This window comes from Dermacentor albipictus, unplaced genomic scaffold (genome assembly GCF_038994185.2).
Source record: "Dermacentor albipictus isolate Rhodes 1998 colony unplaced genomic scaffold, USDA_Dalb.pri_finalv2 scaffold_16, whole genome shotgun sequence".
NCBI classification, from domain to species: domain Eukaryota; kingdom Metazoa; phylum Arthropoda; class Arachnida; order Ixodida; family Ixodidae; genus Dermacentor; species Dermacentor albipictus.
In genome coordinates, this window is record NW_027225570.1 from 4,322,413 (window position 1) to 4,348,399 (window position 25,987).

The 25,987-nt window shown below is 46.6% G+C and overlaps 1 protein-coding gene across 4 annotated transcripts in view; it reads left to right on the top strand.

The window, feature by feature from the left end:
* The window catches only part of LOC135920482 (USP6 N-terminal-like protein), a 236,858-nt gene that overhangs the window by 74,053 nt on the left and 136,818 nt on the right, over positions 1 to 25,987 (top strand). For all 4 annotated transcript variants that reach the window (XM_065454752.2, XM_065454750.2, XM_070529008.1 and 1 more), the window contains exons 2-5: positions 2,169 to 2,333; positions 4,683 to 4,854; positions 10,633 to 10,675; positions 24,847 to 24,927. In XM_065454752.2, the coding sequence (XP_065310824.1) occupies positions 2,330 to 2,333; positions 4,683 to 4,854; positions 10,633 to 10,675; positions 24,847 to 24,927 (300 nt within the window). In that variant the 5' untranslated portion in view covers positions 2,169 to 2,329. The remainder of the gene's footprint in view (positions 1 to 2,168; positions 2,334 to 4,682; positions 4,855 to 10,632; positions 10,676 to 24,846; positions 24,928 to 25,987) is intronic.

A 25,987-nucleotide genomic window follows, 5' to 3' on the forward strand; every position in this document is an offset into this window, starting at 1 on the left:
TGCAGAAATCAAGTGGGTAAAGCCGGCTGCGTGTGTATGTGTGTGTGTTTTCCCTTTTAAAGCAAAGCCATTTTCTGCCTACCCCTTTTGTCACTTCTCTGGTTTCAAAGTGACTTTTCAGTTTTTGCTGTGATAGGTTCACTAGCTGCTCCTCTCTTGGCCAGCTTATAAAGTACATTCAGCTATTCTTGTATTGAACTGATTTTTGACTGCGTAGTGTCAGTTGTTTAAGTATGCTGATGGTTGCAACTTTGGTGGAGCAAGCTGTCTACCAGATCATTTGTAAAGCAGTGGGAAGTGGTCAACATTGATGTAAATATAGCTGGCGGTACCACTGGCCCAAGGTGTCTCCGGCATAGTATTAGCATATTTAGTGCTCTTTGTATGCTGACAAAAAAAAAAGAAAGAAAATGCTGGGGCAGCATTAAAGCAGCACTAATGTTGTTTAAGGTGTGAACTTCTGCTTTCATTTGCTTTTTGAAAATTATATTGTCTGCTACCACTGGCAAACACCGCTGCTCTCTGTGGGATGTTGTAAAGTCAGCACGTCCCACATTCCGTTAGGTCACTCTCGCCACTGCCTATCACTCTTGTGAAGTTGGGAGTCTGTACGGCCAACGAAGTTTTTATCAATGGTGGCGTGCCAGGTGACGGGAGAAAGGGTTCCGAGTGACGTTTAAGAGAATGAAGAAAAAGGAATATATTCAAAAAGGTGCATGGTTGCGATTTACCAAACAGCTCCAACTATCGGAGCACACTATGGTATCGCCTTAGTATGTCCGAGTCTCGCACTGTTCCTGAGCGTACTCCTCTCTCTCACAGCTGTCTAGAGCCACTTTTTCTGCCCTCTGTCGTCATTGTTCAGTCGCTTCCACCAATCCGACATCAGGAGACTGATGATCTCGGGTCTTACCAATCCATAGGTTTGTTGCCCTTTTCCTCCGATGGAAGTTTTGTCGAAACACATGCACATAACTGGGTGCAAGCAGGAGAACTGGGATGATACGCTGACTTTTCGTGGATGATACGCTGACTTTCCGTGGTCATGCCAAGTTGTGAGGCTGACAGGTGCGAAGAATCGTAGCTTTGCGCGGACCTCAACTCTGGTGTGGACGTTCAACATCCCATTGGACGAGGTTGTCGGCTCGTTTGCCATAATTGCTTCACCTGTCACCGGAGTTTTGTCGCGGAGTGATCGGCCGACCATAATGACCTTGACGTGACGGTCAGGAGAGACAACGTTGCTATCTTCAAGCAAGCTGCATCGAAGTGAACGATGAAGCATGACAACTGCATGTTGCCGGGGTGGCATCCCCCACTCTGAAGGGCCGCCGGGCACAACAGGGAGGAGAATAAGGGAAACCAAAGGCTCAGTTTCAACCTTTTGATGTGGGCTAGTTAATCCAATTTCTGTCTTCAAACTTGAAGCTGTGTTAAGTGTTAGAGGGAAAAATGAGTAGAGTACAGACAGAGCATTAACTACCTGATGACTTTATGGAGAAGAAACTAGCACATACGTAGCGCTTTCTTCTACAAAAAGAAAAAAAAGTGATCATGAGCACAATGCAAAAGTGTCATTTGTGATTACGTAGGAACATATTTCATATTACTTTTTTGTAGCAGGCCAAGCAATGATGCACTGACACACTACCCACCAGCTTTACTCATTAAAAATGCTTCTGCAGTTGCATGTTTTTGCCTGTTTTAATTAGGAACTTCCCATTATCGAACAAAAGTGTGCAAGTTCACTCTTTATAGATAACTTCCTCTGAAATTTTCAGTTGTGTGCAACCATATGGTTTGCTTCATGACATTGTTGCTCCCAGGTGAGAGACAAATTAGATATGCTACTCTGCTGCGACACCACTGATCGCTTGTTTATAGTGCTGGCAAGGTTTATCGTAACCCTTCTTTGTGTCTTCTGTTGTCTTTGTCAGATTCCTGTGATGTTCTCCTGTAATAACCATTTAGCTTAGTAGCTTGGTAAAAGAACCGAAGCCTAGATTAGTTGTTGTACATTCATCTTGAGGACTAAGCACCCGCAGACGGGAAACGATCGAAGTTTAGTTTTTCTTTAATCATCCCTCGTCTGCTGTGCTCAAGCTGATCGGTGGCTCAAGCTTAGCAGGCCTCGCTGTGCAGCACTCTTCTTTTCTTGCATGCTGCAGGTGGAAGAGCCCAGCGGTGGGAGGAAAGACCGTGTTGAGAAGAGTGGCACGCCCCCATGTGCCTCTGGTGGCGTGGCCGGGGAGCTGGAGCGCGTGCAAAGTTGGCCGGCATGCGTGGACGCCCCCCTCGGGCAGCCCTCCACGGCACCGGCCGATAAGCCATGAGTACGCCTCTCCTCACAAGTCCTTGCTTTCCTTGGTGGTGTTCTTATTGTGATAGTATGTATAGGGACACCCCAAGTGAATTTTTGCCGTCACCATTGCCGTGATGCTCCATATAGAGTCCAAGTGCAATAAGATCTTATCGCGTCCTGCGTGCCATATATGCTTTGGTGCAAGGGAATGTGTGCACCAAGGGTGAGCCAAGAAGGATGGTGGATTGTTGCGCGCCGTCTTCCCGAGCCTGCTCGATGTTAGAGTACCAAGCACTTGCAAGAAGGGCGGTAGGTTAGTGCGCGTCTCCTCTAGCCTGGCAGTAGCAACACATGGCTGTCCGTGTGGCTGAGCACACAAACGCTTTGCCTTGGATGGAGGTATCTGCAGTAGGTGCAAAGACTTAAGAGGAACTGGTGGCTCCATGTGCCTTGTGTTCCTGTCCACCTGTAATGCTGGACATCGCACGAGGTAGTTGTGCTTTTCATCATACCAACATTGTGACAGCGAGTGTTCACGATCATCGAGGAGCGCTATCTGTTCATGTTTGCCTGTGCATGCATGGCACCATGCTTGTCAATTGAATTAGTAAGCATATTTTGGGGAAATTATACGGCCGATAAAACTACACAAACTTACTTTGTGTACCTTGTAGTTGTCTAATACTTTGCTATTGCTATCAATGTTTCACCTGTCGGGCAAAACAAACTGCAACTTTCTTACTTTAGGTATTGTGAGTTGTGTAAAGTAAAATGAACACTAAAACTGATGACAAAGGATCAAGCCTGGCATCAGTCCTCATTCAGCGTAGTCCAGTGCTCTTTGTCTGCTGTACTACTTAACCACAGTCGTGGAACTAAAAACTGGGCTAGTTAGCATGCATGCATAGTCATTTATTAACATACTACCAGTCCCATCAGGAATCGCTTTAGGGAGGGCACTAGATGAACTAATGTGTTATAATTCTGCCAGAATATTTGTAAAAGTTAAGCAAAAAAATGTGCGGGGATTGAGGTGCCTTCCCGCGCCTCTTCCCCCAACTCGTGCGTCGTGCTATGCTCGATCTCTGGGAACCGTCGCCATCACAGCAACATGGCGGACACGGCTAGCGCGCCGGAGCTAATTTCCCATGCAAAGTGTGCTTCTCTCTCCTGGGGTTGAAGTGACGCATGAGCAGGTGTCACCGGGATGCACCCTGATTGGCCTCTTGAGTGGTGGCCTCTGGGTGCCTTCTCCACCCAAGCTCTCTTCTGCTGAGCGCTTCATCGCCACGGCAGATGCTCGCAGGCCCTCAACGAGTTCACTACATGGGACTTTTGCTCCCGTGACTCCTCTTTATCTCGCTTGGTGGACCGCTTACTGGTTAGCCCTAGCGCAGCGGGCACATGTACTCGATCGGTCTTGCAGTGAGCCTTCACTCGTAAGTGCCATGACTGTCGCACTGTGCTGTATTTTGGGTGAATAAGCGCTTTGTTTGTTGGCAATCTGACTCTGGAGCCTTGTCTGCGCCATGTCATAGAGTCAACGAACCCTGCCATAGTGCCTTTGTGCATTCCAGAGTGGAGGAGCGTCGTGCCCTTTCCTGACCGCCGCTCATAGGGTGAGCCTTGTGCAAACCCATCTCCACAAATTATACAAAAACAATAAAGTTATACGTTGACATTTCAGAAGTTCAAATGGTGTTAAGTGACTAATATAGTGCAATAGCTGGGTACTTAGGCAACTGATGAGCAAACAAAACCTATACAAAGCTGACATAATATATAGTGGAGCACTGCAATTCAAAAGCAACAACTGGTATAATAATTTCTCCCAAAATACCTATGATTCCTTACTGTGAAGCAGTAACATTGATCAGGTTATTGAAGAATGTAGATAAAATGCAGAACAGATGGAGTCGGGCAAAACCACAACTGCGATGTTTTATTACATAAACACACATGCACATGTATTTCTGTGCACATGTACAGTGGTGAACAAAAGTCTGGATGACTACTGATGCTTCGAAAAACCTTGATTTCCTTGAAGGCCAGCCATGCAGGCTGATATAGTGTGGCACAGCCTACACACTCCTCCTGATTGATGAATGTAATATGTTCAGATGATTCCACACCATGTGGCTTTGCTACTAAATTTTTCGCTGATGCCATGCGCTCTCTACTTTTGGTCCCAACTGCATGTGCACTCTTGTAATAATGATTATTGCTCAAATTGTGCCACCTTCCATACTTTATCCATCTTGTCTGTGTCGTATGGACCTTTGTTGTGCCCTGTTTTGCTACTTCCTTTGAAGAATCGTCATACCTAATGTGATCACTGCCATGCAGTGGAGTGATCGCAACTGCTGCCATTGTCATGCAGGTAGTGGCAACCTGACGGAAGCGGAGATTCTGGAGCGGGCTGCGGAGGAGCGAGCGGCTATAGTTGCACGCTACGACCGCGGCCGAGACAAGGACAATGTTGCCCAGATCGACCCCTGGGAGGACCCAAAGTTCGAGCTATACCACGTCACTGACAAGTACGGCTTCATACAGTGAGTACAGTATGAGTGTTCATTGCTGCCTGCTTGCCTCATCTGCGCACAGATGCAACATCATATACTGAATCAATTTAGGCTGATTAGTTTTGTTATTATCATGGTAAATAGGTTCATTACTAGAATTTGAAGTTAAAGGGTACCTGAAACAGGTGCACAAATTTTGTAAATGCATAGGGTACAGCTAAAGTTAATCATTCACAACACAATTTGTGTGATGTGTCTCATATTAAGAGAGCTACAGACGATTACAAGTTACCCTCCTGCATAGCCATGCATTTTCTCCTCGACTGGTTTGCTGAGTTTTTGGGGCTAAGCTCCACCTTCACTGGCTCTGGGTCATGATGGGACGCAGTGTTGTCTACTTCCGGTTGCCTTGGAGCCAGCGCATGAAGCCTCTTCAACCACTCTGCCAGGCACCTGACAGTCGATCCCAAGCGAAAGCTATCGAAGCAGCGTGCATTGCGAGCATTCTTTTGCAGAGCCAAGCATGTCCGTTATTTGGGTAACCATGGCAAGCTGGGTGTTTCGACGGATGGGCGGAGGCACAAGCTGAAGCCCCTCCATACTACTATTGCCGTAATGAAGGAGCTTTAGCGTAGACATACGTGAGCGGCCTGATTGGTCCAGCCACCTGGTGGCGCAGAGCTTAACCAGCGAAACAAAGAGCTAATAGTATATTGCTCTAACCAAGTGTAAACTATTTTAAACATTTAGAAAAACGTGTTCGTTCACGATTACGCTTCTGCCAAAAATTTACACCAGCAGAAAAGTAGAATATACTTTGTTACTACGGTATTCTGTTCAGTTGAACTCTGTGCCACCAGGTGGCTGCACCGTGCAGACCATTCATGTTTTCCCTCCTCTGCTCATCTCATGAAACGAGACAGTCAAACGGACAGGCCCAGTTTGCTTGCGCTTGCATTTACCGAAATACCGGACACGCGAAACACTATAGTGGTGGTAATCCTCTGACGTAAAGTGATGGCTGCAAACACTCTAATCCTGGTGCCGATTGGATACCGACAGTTCGATACACTGCAGCCTCTCCGCTCGTCTGCTGCCTTGCAGAGAGACACGATGTCGCAGCTTGGCATGCTGCCACTCACTACGTTTGCAGCCCACAACATAACAAGGGCAAACCACAGTGCTTGCGAAAAGAAAGATCGAGACTAACACTGACTGCGGAGCTTTCGTCAACACGGAGAACATTGTAACACAAGCAGACGACACTTGTGTGCTCGGAAGTCTTGAGGGTAGTGATAAATTGTCCTTGTGCATTCTCCTTCTGTTCCTTTCTTTTTTTATAGAAACAAATTAACTAACATTCCAACTATATTACAAACAACATTTGTTCGCCATAGAGTCTCAAAAATTATCTATGACGCGCCCTAGGCAGCCAATCGGTTAGCTTGCCCTACTAGTGTCATTAGGGCAACTTGTGTCAAATGGTCAATGGTGGTTGAAAATTCAGCCGTATGGCATGCTGCGATCACTAGCGATGTGCATTTTTAAAACCTTGTAATAAATTACATGCTTTGCATGGAGCACTTAGATGCATCAATTAATGATCAGAAGTACCCACTCTAACACCTCAGTAGGTTTGTACAAAATTGTTTCAGGATCCCTTTGGCATCAGAATTCTCTTTCTTTTAATTTTCTCTGAAACCCCAGCAGCAATACATCATAACAACATGACAATACAATACAACATGATGTATTTGTACTTTTTTTTTGTATTTGTATATTTACTGTTGTGGTGCAGTAAAAGTTCTTGAAACTTACCAAGTTTAGCCTTTGAATCCTTTAGAACATAATCTTGTCCACCTTTATCAATGAAAAAGCTAACTATGCCCAACAAATCCATGACATGAAGTCCATGATGTAGGACTTGTACGGGAACTTCGAGGCAGCATTGTCACCCATCTTTTATTCCTGCATCTTTTCTGGGTTACTCTTCGCATGGCTTTAGTGGATTTTCTGGTGCTCTAACGGCTCAGCCTACTGTTGCTTCCACGATTGCAAACGCAGCCACTTTTTTACCATCACAAGAGGCGTAATAAGGGAGAAAAAATGCAATATCAAGCTGCTGCCACTCTAAATTTCCTGCAGCAGCTTGCAGCAGCTTTTGAGTGAATCTATTCAGGTCTAGTCAGTTGTTCATTGGTAAAGAATGGCCACATTTCACTATAAAGGAAGCATAGATGCAACAACCTAGAAAGCTTGTAAACCATTTCCGGTGCCAAAATTATTCATGGTAAATATCCATGGCGTCACAGTGATGTGTCGTCTGTCAGTGCTGTGGTTCAGTTGCAAAATTTAAGGAAGCAATAATAAAAGAAGTTTGACCGTCATTTTCTTCAGTAGCCGCGTTACATGGATACGATTGAAGTGTGTCATTCTAATCTGCTGTGCCACATATACCCATATGCTACCGTTTACATGAATGCACGTTTTTCTATCCAGCCTGGTAATGCCATCTAGCGTCGTATTTGAAAGTTAGTGCTCTCATTTCCCATAAACCTGCTTTTGCTGTCGCATAGTGAGATGCACTGAAAGTACCTGCAGGGTGTTGGCTACATTCCGTCAGGTTCTCCGTTTGTCCGCGTGGACAAATTCACAGGACGTTTATCTTTCGGAACGGTTCTATGTTGTATCGGGATATTAAGATTTCCCAGTGTGCCCGCAGCTGTTGTCATGTCCAGTGGTAGCTGAGCATGGCCATCTCGGCTTTTGTCTCCTCAGATTTGTCTTGGCTAGGTTATTGCCACAAGTAAAGTAACTCACCAATGTTTTATTTATTAGTAATATAGAACTCTATTTCAACATGCATAATGGACTCACGAGTGAAAAGGAACCATAAAAAAAAACAAGTGAAAAAAAAAAGTGAAACATATATATGCCATATTTACTTCCATAATGAATGAGCCCCTCACTTTTCCAATGAAAAAAATGTTATTTATTTTCCTCGCATAAATGATCGCAATCCGATCATGCTGACATCAAGTACAAGACGCACAGTGCAGTTAGGTGTCCGATCCAGCATTTGACACGCCGGAATGGCAGCCGGATGTCAGCCATTTTACCATGCTGTAACGCTGGATTGTACGCCTGTGCATGCCAGGCGTCCTATTCAGCGCTACGGCACAACAAAACAGCTCAGTTCTGGCTGCCATTCTGGCGAAACTAATGCTTAATCGCACCATGTGTCTATTTTTTGGAAGTGGCTACAGAAAAAAAAAAGATCTTGCAATTTCAACCCTACCAATTTGCCAATTTTCTATCAATTTGAACTTCAAATTTTTTGGGTAAACGCTGCACTCATATGGCGAGTAAATTTGGTACATGTATATTGCTTCATGAAAACGCCAGTCACTCATCACTGACCATCATGGACCATCACTGCAACACAGGGCAATTGAGAGGATGGCACACACTGAGCGTGCCTAAAGATAGACGACGACACACCTACAGATAGAAGACGCCCACTACAGCTTCATGATACCTAGAAAGTATCTGTCAACAAAATTATGAAAGAACAAAGGGGCATGTAAGTACTATTCAGAAGAAGGAAAATAAGCTGGAAAGTTGTCTTAACAAGCAAAACAATATGTATTTATTAATTTATATTATTTACATTACCCCTAAGGGCCCTCATTTGAAGGTATTACATAGGGGGACGGACACTAACATGAAATATACACAAGAAATAAAACTACATGAAATAAATACTCACACAAGGAACATAAAATAAGTAGATATCAACAAGGGGTATATGCACTAAGTTATGAAAACACAAGAACTTTTTCACATAATATGTTAATAGGTACATATAACAATAAGTAATAACTAATCTGCTGCCACTAACCGTTTTCTTACAACGAGGTTTGGAAAGATGGTAAGTTAACTTCAGTAGCTATGCGTGATGGTAGGTTATTCCATTCTATTACTGTGCGAGGAATAAATGATTTTGCGTAGAGCGATGAGCGGCACGTTATGCGTTTTACTTTGTTAGCGTGGTCACGGTGCGGGATGACTGCAGGGGGTAGTGAAAAGAAGTCATCATGAAGCGTGGAATGGTGATAAGTTTACGAAATAAGGTTATGCGAGCAAACTGGCGTCGACGCGATAGTGATTCCTACTCGGCACATTGTTTCAACGATGTGACGCTGGTGAAGCGTGAATAATCAGAAAAGATGAAGCGAACAGCACGGTTTTGCAGAGATTCAATGTTGTTGATTATGTATGCTTGATCAGGATCCCATATGGCAGAAGCATACTCAATTTTTGGGCGGATCAGCGTGATATAAGCAAGTTTTTTTTAAGTGTGAAGGTGCGTGCTTGAGGTTACATTTAAGAAGACCGAGTGCTCGGTTAGCTGATGCTAAGATTGTGGTAATATGGTAATGCCAAGTCAAGTCAGACTGAAGATGAAGGCCAAAATATTTGTAAGTTGGCGCAAGTTCTACGCTAGCATTATTCAGAAAGTAGGCAGTAGGAAGTAGAGTGGAATGGTTGGCAAATGACATTAGCTTGTTTTCAGACTTATTTAAATACATTAACCACGAGGAGCACCAAGTGGTCACTGCATCAAGATCAGTTTGTAAGGAAAGTCGGTCAGTGTCATTACTAATATTACGATATATAACACAATCATCTGCGAATAATCGAATTCGAGATGATACACATTTGGGTAGATCATTAATAAAAATTAAGAAAAGTAGGGGACCAAGTACACTGCCCTGGGAGACTTCAGATGTTAAAGGAACAGAAGAAAAGTTACAGCCATTAGCACAGGTGAATGGTTGTCTGTTAGAGAGGAAATCTTTAATTCATGCAAGAATGTTTGGTGAATATTTAAGTGTGTTAATTTGATTAGAAGCCTGTGATGAGGAACGCGATCAAAAGCTTTAGAGAAGTCAAGAAACACCGTGTCAACTTGGAATCCTTCGTTAAATGTGGAAATATATCATTAGTAAATCCGGCAAGCTGAGTGTCGCATGAATAACCCCTGCAAAAACTGCGCTGGTACTTGAAGATGATATCATGGTCTTCTGGGTAGTTGATGACTTGTGTATGTATGACGTGCACGAGAAGGTTACATAAGTTGCTAGTTAGTGAGATAGGATACCTAGAGTTGATGTCATAATGGCTGGAGTTTAATATTGTTGCAAGAATCGATGCTCAACATGCTGTCACTATGTTTATTCATCAGCTGGATCCTTTGTTCTTGTTAATAGTGGGCTGTCTGTTCCTCACTTTGCCAGTCAATACTATCCCTGCAGAAGCAGCATTGCTTGATCACACTTACCTTTTTACAGGCATTTATCTTAGACTCACTTTAATCAAAAACCATGTTTTAATGTTGCTTTTTTAGACATTCTTGCACTTCTTTCTATTGCAGATGTAAGTGTTTTATATCGAGGTACATCTTCAGCATTTTCTTGTTTACCTAATGTTCGTACCTCATAACCTTGTAAAGTGGCACTGAAACTACTGGGGCTGTATTTTTTAATGATCCATTTCATTGCCCACTCTTCTTGCCCTTGGTCATTGACTCGGGCATTGCCGTGTACCCATTGTTGCCAGTATTGACCACTTATCGCAACAGATGATGACTGCAGAACAGAGAATGAAATGGATTATGTACAATATGTGGCCTCAAGTCACCCTGATACTGTGAGACTGTCTGTGGCAAATGAAGCAGATATAGTATGTGTCCATCTCGTGTTGAAGCAGACGGAGCAGTGACATTCCTTTCCTCGTCTGTTGCAGCAATGAGCGGCTGCCTGAGAAGTACACGGTCCATGAGGCAAAGGTGAGCGTACCCGGACACCACATTCAAGAGCACAGTAGCAAGGACTGTACTCTTGTTTAATACAGATCAGGCAATGCTACAAAGCCTAGAGGTCTCTCACTGTTTGCATTTTCACCATAAAATGGTATACCACGTATGAAAGAACCAGCATGTGTCACATAATTTGTAACATTGACCCTTTGAGGGTCGAATTATTTTGAAAAAAACTTTCCCAGGTGGTCAAATTACTTTATTGCAGTTCTTGAATGTACAAAATGTATAAAGTCGGGAATAAATAGTAAAAAAAAAATAGGAACAGTATTTTGGTGTCGGCATCTCTCAGAACTGCAAAATGTTCAATAGTATTTCAGAGTGTGGTACTAACAGAGGGTCGAAACAGTACCCGTACGGCAAAGACCTTGCGGGGCAACAAACCACCGCCGTACATGTACGGCAAAAACCTTCAAAGGGTTAAGTCTCATACTTTTGTGTCACAAAATGTGACACAGTTGTTTTATAGAAGATGTCGCAGATCTGAACCTGTATACTTCTGAAGGGCAAATAGGGTGGCACATTCCTATGACCAGCTGCCACAGTGCAGCCCTTGCGTTTGTGACCAAAACATGGTGCTGCGTCCAGCACTGCCAGCACAAAGGTGCACAAAGCCCCATTGACCCCGAGCTGTAACACATAGAAAATTTTCTAGATAAGCAGAGTTTCATGAAATCCCAAATGTCGGAGCCCACTGGCCTCGTATAGGCCACACTTAACCTTTCCAAAATGCGGTCAGTAGTATTCTTGGTCACTGTCCTCCACATCGGCACTGCACACGTCGGCATATTCGGGCAAGGGACATCCAAAGAGCCGACGCCACTACTTTCTGCAACGCAATGAATTTTGGACAATTTACGTTGGAAACCGAAGCTGAACTGCGGAATAGCTCAGTTGTCATACCTTTGTGGGATTCCTATAAACGATGCGGCATTTATGTATCACTGTCTGCAAGTATAATGCGAGCGTCCTCATCAAACCACAATCTGACTGGAACACTGTGCTGGCTTCTGGGCACAGCACGTGGGCCGATTGTGCCTGCTCGGAAGTTGCCGATCGTCTTGCTCAAGGTCGTGATTATTACGCTGTGACCACATTGACGCATTGCTGACAGTGTTCCAAATGAGAGGGCGACTTCAACTCCCAGCTACTGCATGAGACCACGAGAAAGTGGCTGCGAGCAGCGATGGGCAGAAAGAAAAGCAGGAAGTGCTGTGCTCGGCTTGTGAGCTGCCGCCGGGTGGAAAAGTCGTAATGCAGCGCCGCCTTTTCCCTGGTATATCCAAAGTCGAAATTGTGAAATATCCAGAGCTTGCCGCAGTAACTTTTCAAGAGTTGAAAAATGCACCCTGGCCCGGAAAAACAATTTTAACTTGACCAATGTTTCAAGATACAGCCAAACACACTTATACCGATACAGGTTTTAACAATATTTTGATTATAACAATAAGAAGCTGCTGCATCAACTTTTGTATGTTTTCCATGGTGGAATAACCCGCTTACTACAATGCCCCAATGCCGCATTATGGGTTATAGTGATGAAGTCTGGCTGCTGGGTGTCCAAGCCGAAAGGCAGAGAAATTTGAAATTCTTGAAAAGAAAAGAAGAAAATGAAAAATTCCAGCCACTGCACGATTGCTCGCTGCTCCAACAGCCGCCACGCACTCATTTTCCAGCCTTCTCTGTGTGCCTCTCTCCCGTTACCTTTCCACCCCTCCGAACAAAAATGGGCTGCGCCCATAGCTCCACACCGTGCCACCCTCCGAAACACGAATGGACCACGCGAGCTGTGCTACTCCCAGATTGCTCACAGGTTGCTTGCTGGCTCCTCATTCAGCGCAGTTCTGTAAACAGCTTAATCACTGCACTCGTCTTTGTTGGTTGTGTTGAAATCGTTCCTGGCCACGGGGTTTCTCAGGCTCATTTGACTCGCTGCCAAAACAGAAGATGGCTGATCCAACCGCTGATCATCGGCAATGCATGACGGTGCCGGTGGAAAGAAAGCGCATGGCTATAGATTTGGAAACTAAGTGCTTCTAACTGATGAGGCAATCGTTGCAAACGTGCTTGTATCAAATAGCAGTGGTGACGACGGCACCAATGATGTTCTAGGGCAGGCTGCCTTAACGTTGTCCTCGCAAGAGGCGCGGCAGATGTCAGTCCCTCTGGGGCTTCGTTTTCGCGAAGAACCTTCCACAGCACTACCTGGAGCACCTGGATGCCTTGGAGAAGGATGTTGGCGAGCTTTGCAAAAAGCATGAAAGGCTGATGGATATAGGTTTTTCTTGTGCAAGCCAGTGAGAAGTACGGGGCGAGATGCTTGTGGCGATCATGCCTCAGCGTTTATTCTGGATTTCTCAAGCTGACATCCTGCTGCGGCAACCCTCTTGCATATTTTAAAAGGCCCCCTTTTGGGGCCACCAAAGCGATGCCTTGATGATGCTCGCATATCACTTGCCATCCGCGACCCCTCTTTCAGTTCCTATAGCAGTACCATTCTTTAACGCCGACAGCCGCAGCTTGTTAGACACTATCAAAGCGCCTAGGAAGCAATTAAACAAGTGAACACAATCAGCAGCCAGGTGGAGGAAGGTGATGGGGAAGAGCACTGGCCTCCCCGCCATTATAGTGTTCTCACATCTGCTCTACCATCCTCCTATTTTGCTTTTTTCATGCAACCTGGTTATAACAATTACCATATTAACTTGCGTAATGATTGCACTCACTTAATGATCGCACCCCTGAATTTTGTCATCAAAATTTTTTTTTCTTTCCTGTGTAATGATCACACTCCGAACTTGCTGCAGCGATATGTCATGTGCCAAGTCTAGCTAACGATCGTGCTTACAATCTGTCGAATGCTACGCGAACAACTCTTGAAGACATACCAAGCGGTCTGCACGCACCAAACATTCTTAAGCAGATAGTCCATTTCATTCCTTTCATCACTTTCCGCACTTCCATGGAAAAGAAAGCTACAACCAAACTTGCCTTGGTTTTCTTATTTGTAGGCTTCATAATGGTTTTGGTCAACAACAACAAAAAAAGGCACCTTTCGATTCTTCTCGTCTGCACTCGTGGGCACACAACGAATCGCAAGCGACAGCGATAATGGCCACGTTTACACTGATACCTTAGCAGTATACCCTATTCATAAGCCGACGCTTGCTACATAGCCAAGATATTTGCCCACCCTTGGTGGAAACGTGCTGTAGGACAGTAGTGAAAACAAATGCCGCAGTTTCCACAGCATGCCTGCCATGTGTTTCTATGTCACTGGCAGCAACGCACACCCACCTCTGTTTCTGTTTCCTCAAAGTGGACGTCGCTACGCTATAGTCGTAAACTTGCCGATATTTACGATATTATTCATTACTGATATGGAAGAAACTGTTTCAATGCGCGTAATGTACTCAATAGAAGAAAAAAAGTCTCGTTCGGCGCGTTCAGCTTGCTCTGTTGGCTGCCCCTTTTTGTTTTGGTGTCCCCCGCTGTTCAGTGGCAGCTGCCTGCTTGTAGAGATGTCATCCCGCAGCAAATGCAGAACAAAAAATTTTTTTCTTTTCGCAGGAAATTTAACCTGCGTATGATTACACCCCTGAATTTACATCGATTTTTTTTTACAAGAAAGTGCGATCATTATGCGAGTAAATACGGTATCGGCTATAACAATGAAATTTTCGTGGCACTTGAATGCTGTTAAAAATGAGTTCAACTGTGTCAGAGTTCCATTAACGTGGGATTACTGTAATGCGTGATTTGATGTAACCTTAGATGCACAAGTTGTTGCTGTAATATTGTTACGCAAACAAAGGATTAAGACTGGAGACTATTTACGAAGTATACTTACCAAAGGTAACTGCAGTGCTGGCCAGTTTAGCCGACAGCTCGAGAGCCAGAGAGTGTTCGTCATCTTCGTTGGGGCGCCCATGTGCATCGGCCACAAAAAACGCGCAATATGCATGCATCATTACCCCCGGCGGCAGAAGCACTGTCCCAGGGCGTCTAAATGTTGGTGATAACACGAGAGTAGTAAGGCTTCAGGCATGCAACATGCACACCGTCAGTGGAATGTGCGGCACATGAGGCACTGGTACTAACTGGAGCAATTCCGTAGGTAACTGGAGTCGCGGCCCGTAGAAACTGACATGGGCCTGTGTACCGAGACAGGACTTCTCTGACATGCCAACATGACGAGTCGGGGACCACAGGAGCACTAGAGATACAGGCGAAAAGTGTACGTCTCTGTGTTCGCGATCGTACAAGCGCCGTTGCTTCTCTTGTGAGGTCAGGGGGTGACCGCGGGCAATTTTGCGTGCTTGGGCTGCCCTGGTGATGGCGTCAAGTGCATACTCGCTGGCCTCTCCTGCGGCGGATGGACGGGATGCGTCCAGTGGCAATGTGGGTTCTCGGCCGAACAACAGAAAGAATGGGGAATAACCGGCAGTGTCGTGACGCAAAGAATTATATGCAGAAGTGACAAGGGTAGGGCAACGTCCCAATCAGTATGGTCGGACGGAACATACTTTGCAAGCATGTCTGTTAGGGTGCAATTCAGATGCTCAGTGAGACAATTAGTCTGTGGATGGTAAGACGTAGTCAGCTTGTGCTTGGTGGAGCAGGACTGCAGGATGTCGGCTATGACTTCAGAAGCAAATGTTCGACCACGGTCTGTGAGCAGTTGGTGTGGAGCACCATGCAGCAGAATCATGTCGCATAAAAGAAAATCGGCAACATCTGTGGCGCAGCTTGTTGGAAGCGCTCTGATGATGGCTGTTTGATCCGCACCGATGGCACCGGCTGTTGGAATCTCAGCGCTGCCACCAGCTGTTGGAACCTCAGTGCTGACACCCGTTATTGCAATCGGACCGCTGGCGCCCGTTGTCGCAAATGGGTCGCAAGCCCCAAGGGTAGCGTTGGCCTGGCGGCCTGGGGCACACTGGAAGCATCCGAAGGTCCCAGCAAAGCATGAGGCGACTGCTAACAGAACAACTTGTTTATTCTAGCGTCGCAAAGAGCGGGCGGTCAGGTCGACCGAAGTAGAGAGACGGGAGAGCACGTTACTCAACAGAAGAAATCGGAGCCTCTCTCCTGGCGTCCGGGGGCAGCTGCTCTTATACTCTTGGCGTCGCGGGCAAGAAGGAAGGTCACGGGACGACACCACGTGACAGTGGCGACGGACGGACTGAGAGACACGTTGGGACAAGGAGGTGACGCATCAGCCGGGCTGTCGCCGGTCAGACCTCCTCGCTTCACACTGGGGGAGCTCCTCTCCCCGGCTGCCGCGCTTTGACAAGCGTGGGCACACACACACACATGCACACACAAAGACACGTGGCACTGAACATGCCGGGACGCGCTCGGCGGGGATGCGTCGCGGCCGCTCCAAACGGGCCAAAATGTCCGCCGCTTTGAACGAAGCCCCGACGTCCGTTGCATCCGCGCCGGCCATATCGCGCGTCGTAGGCGAAACGTAACATGGCGTAGCGTGTGGTGTAATCTTTCGCCAGAGCGACCCACTTGTTGCCAGACCTGGATAGCAGGATAGGGCCAAGTAAGTCCAAGCCAACGCAAAAGAATGTCGATTGATTAAAGGCACCCAGCAGGGAGCGTCGATGGTGTTTTTCGGCGCTGGCATTTTTTGCACGCCGCTACATATTTCTGGACGAAGCGGGCAAGGCCTGGCCAGAAGAAGCGTCGGCGGATCCGGTCGTAGGTGCGGGAGACGCCAAGATGACCTGCTGTTGGTAAACCATGAAGTTCTTGGAGAACAGCTGACTGCAGGTGCTTAGGAATAATGAGGATAGGGAAGGACTGTTGGGGTGTACATTGTGCCGGTATAATACACCATCCCTGAGAACAAACGGGTGAAGGGATGAATCAAAAGGCAAAGATCCCAAGCGATCAATGTTGGCGCGCAACGTGGCATCACTGCGTTGCTCGTCGGCAACGTGTAGCAGCTGAGAAATGGAGAAAACGCAAGCGTAGGCATTGAGGTCAGGGTCGGTGGGTGGTTCGTCCAGTGGATAGTGTGATAAACAGTAATATGTAACAGTTTCTATAACAGTCTCTATGTAATAACAGTCTCTATGTGATCGGCCCGACTTATACAATACTGTATAGGAGTATTCTTGCAGCCGCAGAGCCCAGCGACCAAGCCGGCCAGAGGATCCTTGAGTGAGGAAAGCCAGCAGAGTGCGTCGTGGTCCATGACTCCAGTTACCTACGAAATTCAGTCTTCTACTGAATCGTACGTCTCGTACATACAAGACGTGCTCGCTCTTTGCTGGAAAGTTGACGAGAAAATGGCCAAGGTTGACAAAGTCGCAGCAATATTGTGACGTAGTAGTGACGGTAAAGAAAGCAGCAGAACTGGGTATGACGAAACTAGCATTTCATTGGGTGAACCTGTGCCCTCAAAAACAGGCTACGCTCAAAGAGCGGCGACAGCGGCGAACACAGTCGGTGACTGTCGAAAATCTGATCAGCGGGTGAAGCGTGTCGGCTTTTATACATCAGTCATCGAAGGCTCCAGAGTAATCGCTGGGACCCATGTGTCTTCAAGAAAGTTATGCAACATTTGTGTCGTGCGATGAAATCAGATTACACAAAGTTCGGTGACAACACACAGTGGATAGAAACATCGATAACTTTTGCGAAACTTCCCGATACATGCAGGCATGTCCTGCACTGTGTGATAACATTTGTTAAGTGGTGAAACGTCGTCACCTGATAAAGATAAGCAGGTAAACGTGTCAGTACCCCCCTCTTAGAAACCATCGTCCCGATGCTACAAACATAAGAGAGGGAAACACAATATCACACTTATTAAACAAAAGTAACAAAACAACGAAAAGAGACAGTCCGAAGCAACACAGTCCAAAAAAAAAGAAACTCTAAAGATCAGCTACGCAAAGCCCCAAGGTTCATAGCGCTGGTAGAATGGCTTAAGTCGCACAATGTGGACTATTTCAGGTTGTGAGCGGCACCACTGTGATAGCGAAACGCCATCTGGCATGACCTCATAGTCGAGTGCGCCAATTCGTCAGATGATCTTGTAGGGTTCAAAATAGCGGCGCTAATTCCTTGTCGGCCTATTGGGGTCCGAACCCAAATGCAGTCGCCGGGCTGGTACTCGACGTAGCGTCATTGAAGATCATAGTGTCTGCTGTCGGTCCTCTGCTGATTCTTGATCCACAGACGGGCGAGCTGTCGGGCTTCTTTGGTGTTCTGGAAATAGGTGGCGACGTCAGGATTCTCTTCTTCGGTCCCATGCAGCAGCATGGCGTCGAGAGTCGTCGTCGGGTTCCTGCCGTAAACCAGCTTGAACAGCGGGAGCTGTATTGTTTCTTAGACCGCCGTGTTATAAGCGAATGTTACGTACGGCAGGATAAGATCCCAGGTCTTGTATTCGACGTCAACGTATGTTGCTAACACGTTGGCGAGGGTCTTATTCAGGCGCTCCGTAAGACCGTTCGTCTGCGGGTGGTAGGCAGTTGTCCTCCTGTAGCTTGTCTGGCTTTATTGCAGAATGGCTTGGGTGAGTTCTACTGTAAAAGCCGTTCCTCTGTCGGTGATGAGGACTTCTGGGGCACCATGTCGCAGCAGGTTGTTCGCGATGAAGAATTTCGCCACTTCGGCTGCACTGCCTTTTGGCAAAGCTTTTGTTTCAGCGAAGCGGGTGAGATAGTCCGTCGCCACGATGATCCACTTATTTGCAGATGTTGACATCGGAAACGGTCCCAATAAGTCCATCCCGATCTGCTGAAAAGGTCGGCAAGGAGGCTCGATCGGCTGTAGTAATCCCGTTGGCCTTTTCGATGGTGTCTTGTGTCGCTGACAGTCTTAGCACGTCTTGACATAACAGGCGACATCAGCAGTCATATGCGGCCAGTAATACTTTTCCGGTATCCTGGATAGCGTCCGAAAGAATCCAAGGTGCATTTCAGTTTTTGAAATGAATCGGCCTGTGGCGTTTCCCACTTGAACTCGACGTCATATTTGGTTAGATGTGTTAGCGGCTCCGCGATGTGTGAAAAGTCCTTAACAAAGCGCCTGTAGTAGGCACACGTGCCAAGGAATCTCAAACTGCCTTCTTCTTGATGGGCTGCGGGAACCTTGCGATGGCAGCTGTCTTCTGCAGGTTGGGGCGGACTCCAGACTTGCTGATGATGTGGACCAGCAACAGCAGCTCATCAAAAGGGAAGCGGCACTTTTTCGGCTTGAGAGTAAACCCTGATGACTTGATGGCCTCTAGTACTGTCGTAAGCCGCCTAAGGTGATCGTAGGAATTCCCGGTGAAGACGACGACGTCCTCCAAGTAGACAAGACAGGTCTGCTACTTCAACCCAGATAAAACTGTGTCCATCATGCGCTGGAACGTTGCAAGCGCCGAGCACAGACCGAATGGCATGACCTTGAACTCAAATAGGTCGTCGGCAGCGACGAAGGCGGTTTTCGCGATCTCTAGCATGTACTTCTATTTCCAGTAGCCAGACTTGAGATCCATCAACGAGAATTACTTAGCGTTGCAGAGCCAATTCAGTATGTCGTCTATCCTTGGGAGGAGGTATACATCCTTCTTGGTGATCTTGTTCAGTCGACGATAATCGACGCAGAAACGTAAGGTTCCGTCCTTTTTCTTCAAGACAACAGGGGATGCCCACGGGTTTTTCGATGGCTGGCTGATGTCGTCGCGCAGCATTTCGTCGACTTGTTCTCTTATAGCTTCACATTCTCACGGCGAAACTCGGTAAGGGCTCTGGCGGAGTGGTCAAGCGAACTCTTCGGTTATTATGCGATGCTTTGCAACTGGTGTTTGTCGAATCCTCGATGACGTCGAAAAGCAGCCTTTGTATTGTCGGAGCAGACTTCTGGGCTGTTGCTGCTTAATTATGGGGAGACTTGGATTTATGTCGAAGTCTGGTACGGGAACCGCGGTCGTCAGGGTAGATGCAGCAGAATCCGAGAGGACAAACGCATTGCTGGTTTCCAGAATTTCCTCGATGTATGCAATCGTCGTGCCCTTGTTGATGTGCTTGAACTCCTGGCTGAAGTTTGTCAGCAACATTTTCGTTTTTCCTCCGTCCAATCGAGCGATTCCTTTTGCGACGCAAATTTCACAATTGAGTAGTAGACATTAATTACCCTCGATAGCGCCTTCTACGTCGGCAGGTGTTTTGGTGCCAACAGAAATGACAATGCTCGAGCGGGGCGGGATGCTGACTTAATCTTCGAGCACACTCAAGGCATGGTGACTACAACAGCTCTCCGGCAGTATCGCTTGATCTTCCGACAGCGTTATCCACTTCAACTTCAGGTCGATGATGGTGTCATGTTTGTTCAGGAAATCCATGCCAAAGGTGACTTTTTGGGAACACTGTTAGAGGATAACGAAGGTGGCAGGGTAGGTCCCGTCTTTAACTGTAATTCTTGCGGTGCAAATTCTAATCGGCGTTATTAGGTGCCCTCCAGCTGTCTAGATTTTAGGGCCTTCCCATGCACTCTTAACTTTCTTCAACTTGGTGGCAAGGGGTCCACTCATTACGGAGTAGTCAGCTCCTGTGTCCACTAAGGCGGTTACTGCATGGCCACAGAAAAGTACCTCGAGGTTGGTGGGTCTTTGTCTTGCCTTGTAGTTAAGTCTTAGCGTTGGATCACAGCTGCGATATGCTAACGTGTGGCTGGAACATTACGTTGTCAGGTCATGTTTTCCGGCGTATTCTTTGTTTCTAGGCTTCGTCTGGATGAAGGCGTCTTATTGATATATCGTCGAGATCATCTGTTCGGCGTTTTCGGCAGCGGCGGAGGATCTTCTTCAGTTCGGCGAACAGCAACCGCATGTCAGTATGTTGCTGCCTTTAGTTTTCCAGATAAGAGCTCACAGACCGGCCCTGGGCTGGGCCAGTGTATGGTCGGCGTTGCGGCGACAGGTACCATTGCCTGGTTACATTGAATGGGACAATCATCGAACACACCACTGGGTAGGGGAGAGGTAGTCAGCTATATCGCAAGGTCGTTTGCCAAGCTTTAGTTGCAGTGCGTTAACAGTGAGCCCTCGTAGTCGCTAGACGTGACCTCATCGGTAGAAGTTACTCGCTTCTCCGCAGTGGCAAAGCGGGTGGTGGTGAGGAGCGCACCAGACGTCTGCCTTCCTTGGGTAGTTTCACTGGACGAAAGGTGGGTGAGCTGGCGGATGCGGCGGTAGATGGCAGAGCTGTGTCATTACAGCGCCCTGGCGTGGGCGCGTAGGGTTAATTTGATGGTGGGCGACGACGGCGTAGGTCTTCGCTTCAGGCTGGGCCTGTGGCAATTCCGGCTGTGCTTTGGCAAGTTCCAGTGACTGCTGGATTTCTTCTCTCACAATGTCAGCAATCGAGGCAACCTGAGCCTTGGATCTTGTGAACATCCTCTGAAGTTGCGCTCGCACAACCACTCTGATGGTCTCACGCAGGTCGTCATTGGCCAGTGATTGAACTCCGGCGTAGCTTATAGAGTTACTGCGGCAGTTGAATTGTTGGTTCCGCATTTACAGGGTTTTCTCGATGGTTTTTGCTTTGGAAATAAATTCAGCAACAGTACTGGGCGGGTTGCACATCAATCCGGTGAAGAGCTCTTGTTTTGCCCCACACGTGAGGAAGCAAATTTGCTTCTCCCAGGCATATCCGAGTCGGCATGGCAGAACAAGCATGATGCTCGTAAATATTCGCATGAAGCCGCTTTGGAACAGGTCCCATGTTGCCAGAGTTGACTCTCGGTTCTCGAACCGCATTCTGGCGGAGTCTTCTAAGGCGAAGTATACATGCCGCAGCTTGTCGTCGGAGTCCCAGTTGTTGAAAGTCGCAATTCGTTGATATGTCTTGAGCCACATTTCTGAGGCTTCGTACAATCCATGGAAAGTTGGTGGGTCCTGAGGTTGTTGCAGCAGAATGGGAGACGCTGGGGCAGCCATTAGGGTTTCTAACCTGGGCTTGATTCCGCTGGTCTTCTCGAGGAGAGGTCCATATTCCAGTCGCAGTCCTGCCTACGGCTTGCTCGCTGGTCCTTGGCGATGTTGTGGTTGTCTTCGGGTTTCGGGCTTGGATTGCAGCCCTGCAGAGGCATTCGGTACATGAACGTAAAGCACCTCCACCGGATCTGGCGTAGTAGTGACGGTAAAGAAAGCAGCAAAACTTGGTATGACGAAAGTAACATATTATTGGGCGAACCTGTGTCCTCAAAAACAAGCTACACTCAAAGAATGGTGACAGTGGTGAACACAGTCGGTGACTGTCGAAAATTTGATCAGTGGGTCAAGCGCGTCGGCTTTTATACATCAGTCATCGAAGGCTCCAGGGTAATTGCTGAGACCCATGTGTCTTCAATAAAGTTCTACACCATTCGCATCACACAATGAAATTAGATGACACAACGTTCGGTGACAACAGACAGCGGATAGAATTCTCGATAACTTTCGAGAAACTTCCGATTCATACAAGTGGATGCTGCACTGTGCGATAACATTTGTGAGGTGGTGAAATGCGGTCACCCGATAAACAAGTACACATGCCAATATGTACAGTACGATGAGCAAAACGTGAACAGGGCGAATGCAGGAGCCAACGTTTCGACAAGTGGACTTGTCTTCTTCAAGGCGACGTACGCTTTCCTCACAGTATGTATAGGTGGGGTTCTTCTAAAGGGGAGAGGGTGTGAGGCGAGAGGGTGCAGGAACCTGGGAAGATGTGTTAGCGTGTCGAATTGAGAGTAAAGGAACGCGGTGCACAAGGTCAAAGCCCCACACCCTCTTCCCTTTAGAAGAACCCCACCTATATATACTGTGGCGAGGAAAGCGTACGTCGCCTTGAAGAAGACAAGTCCACTTGTCGAAACGTTGGCTCCTGCATTCACCTTGTTCACGTTTTGCTCATCGTCTTGAATTTCCATCTCCCACATTCCCAGTCTTTTCCCTGAATATGCACAGTAGTTATTCTGCAGAAAGCGTTGCAGGTCAAAAGCAAACTGCCGGTGGAAGCTGCCCAAGCCCCACCGGTTTGGCGTGCATTGGCTTCTCGTGCTGCAACGGTTTGTGTAACACTTTGCGTTATGTAGATGCGCACTGCAGTCGACGTCTGTCAAACTTTTTAGTGACTTTGGATCATGGGTTCTCCCAGCTAGTACATTTCTTTTTGCATTGTTTTCTAAAATGTATATATGGGGTTCTTCTGTGATACACTGTTGTGTGCCGCGAAAACAGCTGAAATTTTATTAGACCGGACACTGCACGCTCTTCATCTCAAGGGAGCCCCACTCCCAGCCACTGGCCAAAGGTACGATGTGGATGAGTCGTACATCAGTGACGGAACAGACTGTTACTGCAAAGATTTGAGCGTCGTTGTATGCAGTTAACTTTCTGCAGGTTATGCACGAGCAGATTTGCTGTTGTAATGGGGGGTGTGGGTATACGCAGAAAAATACAGCACTTCTATTTCATCTGCTTGTTCTCGCATTGTGCAGTTCCGTGTGCTGGAAACGAAACTAGTGCGGCACACTTATAACAATCATCATCATCATCAGCCATGTTACGCCCACTGCAGGGCAAAGGCCTCTCTCATACTTCTCCAACTACCCCGGTCATGTACTAATTGTGGCCATGTTGTCCCTGCAAACTTCCTAATCTCATCTGCCCACCTAACTTTTTGCCGCCCCCTGCTACGCTTCCCTTCCCTTGGAATTCAGTCCGTAAGCCTTAATGACCATCGGTTATCTTCCCTCCTCATTACATGTCCTGCCATGCCCATTTCTTTTTCTTGATTTCAACTAGGATGTCATTTACTCGCGTTTGTTACCTCACCCAATCTGCTCTTTTCTTATCTCTTAATGTTACACCCATCATTCTTCTTTCCATAGCTTGTTGCGTTGTCCTCAATTTAAGTAGAACCCTTTTCATAAGCCTCCAGGTTTCTCCCCCGTACGTGAGTACTGGTAAGACACAGCTGTTATACACTTGTCTCTTGAGGGATAATGGCAGCCTGCTGTTCATGATCTGAGAATGCCAGCCAAACGCACCCCAGCCCATTCTTATTCTTCTGATTATTTCAGTCTCATGATCCGGATCCACAGTCACTACCTGCCCTAAGTAGATAACAATATACGAGTGCAAAGGGAATCCCATTGTTATAACCAATAATTACCATAACTGGGTTGCACGAGAAAAGCACAGGGGACAAACATTCAAACATTTTAATAGACACAAGTAGAGTCAAACCCACTTGTAGCGTTACTGGTTCTAGCAATACTTGGACGGAACAATTAGCAGCTGCTCCACTATGAACTTTTGTGCATTATTTGGTAAAATAAACTGCTTTGATTTACTCTAATTGTCTACCGTCCCAACAACGAAAAAATTATTGTGATAGGATAAGTAGAAGTAAAGTATCACTGCTCTAAAACTGTGGCTTCAATAGAAATGCCGTTTTGAGATAACAAGAAAAGGTATTTCACAACACATGCATGGAGATTTTGGCAAAGGCTAAATATTAGACCATGGATGATACAGGGGTCCAATCAAGCAAAAGTACATGTTCTGCACCAGTGAGGAGCAGATGAATGTGAAAAGATATTTCAGCCAATTTTTGGCTCCAAAGACCAATGTCTCGCTTAAAATTGAGCCGATTAGCCCACAAACGAGTTCTGATCACTTGTACATCATGCTTTATTTGCTTGTTTAAGGCAGAAAGACAAGTTGTTAATGTACAAATGCACTTGTGTGGGAGCATGCAACAGATACAGTGGGTCCAGCTGTGCTCTTGTTTTTTATATGCGTGGCAAGCGCACTTTCTTGGTTGGGCACACACTAGTGCACTGCACTTCCGGAAGTTCAGCTGAAGTGTGAGCAAGAACAAATAATGTATTCAGATCTTACTACGTGTTGGAAGTCGGAAGCTGTGGTGAACGAAGTAAACAATCATTGACTTGGGAACGCCAAAGCAAACGAACAAAGTGCATGAAGCATTCTAACCAGAAGAATCGGTGCAGAAAGTTCTGGTGAGGAAGTTCATCGATGCCTTCGGTGTTCGAGGTGTTGAAAGGAAATTCTAAGACGTTGACTCGAGGTGTGTGAGGGGTGCATTGCTGAGCCAACTGGTCTTTGCTGTGTGCAGGTTCGCGACCAGGAGAATGTGCGCCTCAACAAGTGGCGCAAAATGCTCGAGAGCTGGGACAAGTACTACCCGAACGAGAAGGCAAGTGCAAGTTTCATGCCCTTGGCCAACTCTCTTGCCAGAACGCAGTAAAGAAAAAAATCTTTTAACAGCTAACCTGCCTTGATCCATGCTTCACATACAAATCTGCTGCAAGTGACTATTGGGGGCGAGGACTTAGGATTGGAAGCACCTCCCTTGCTTAGTATGAGCAATAACGTGGCGGGCTTCTCATAGGTTTGGCTTACGGCGCTCAATAAAAACACCACACGCCAGCCCTTCTGGAGATTTCTGTAAGCACTTTCAAAACAAGGGAAGTTCTTTACTGCCAAAATAATAATCTTGGGCAAACTGAAAGCACAGAATCGTTTTCAGACACTATCTTTTTACCAAATAATGTACAGTGAATGCCACTGCGCGCGGTCGCCACGATGGAGTCTCCCGAACCGGCTTTTTGCATGAAAGGTACGCAATTGCCAAGAGAAAACTATGTGAAATATGTTCTTATAGAGGGCTGTCTGTATAACCGAATGGAGCATAACAGAATGAAGCCTCAATGCAGTGATCGCACGGGGTCGCAGTGACTGAGTGCGCGTCTGCATGCACGTCTGCGCACAATGTTTTGCTTTCACTGCGAGCACGTTTTCGCACCGTGCTGTGAGCTTTAGGCCTCAGAATATGAGCATTTGACAGTACACGAGCATTGTTGCGTGGATGCTATCAGAACTGCTCAAAAATAATTTCGTTATAGCAACTTCGACGCCTACGGTTACTGTGATGTACCGACGCCACGATTCAATCTTTTCTTTTTTTCTACATTCTTGGACGGGTCAATATTATTTCACAAGTTGTGTCGCACTGTATGTTTATCGGTCTTCTCAGCGTGTGATTTTCCACTGCTTCTTTTTTGTAATCCAGTGCATTAATTCACAACATAAGCATGACCATATGCCATGCCTTTCCTTAATGTGCGTCTTACTGCTCCCTTTCTGTTCCAGTGAACTTGCCAGTATCTAGCATCAACAAGTTCATAGACCAAACCGTCATGACATTAGCCGGGCAGTGGGCGAGCGTCTCAGTGTGCGTTTTCTGCTACTCACCG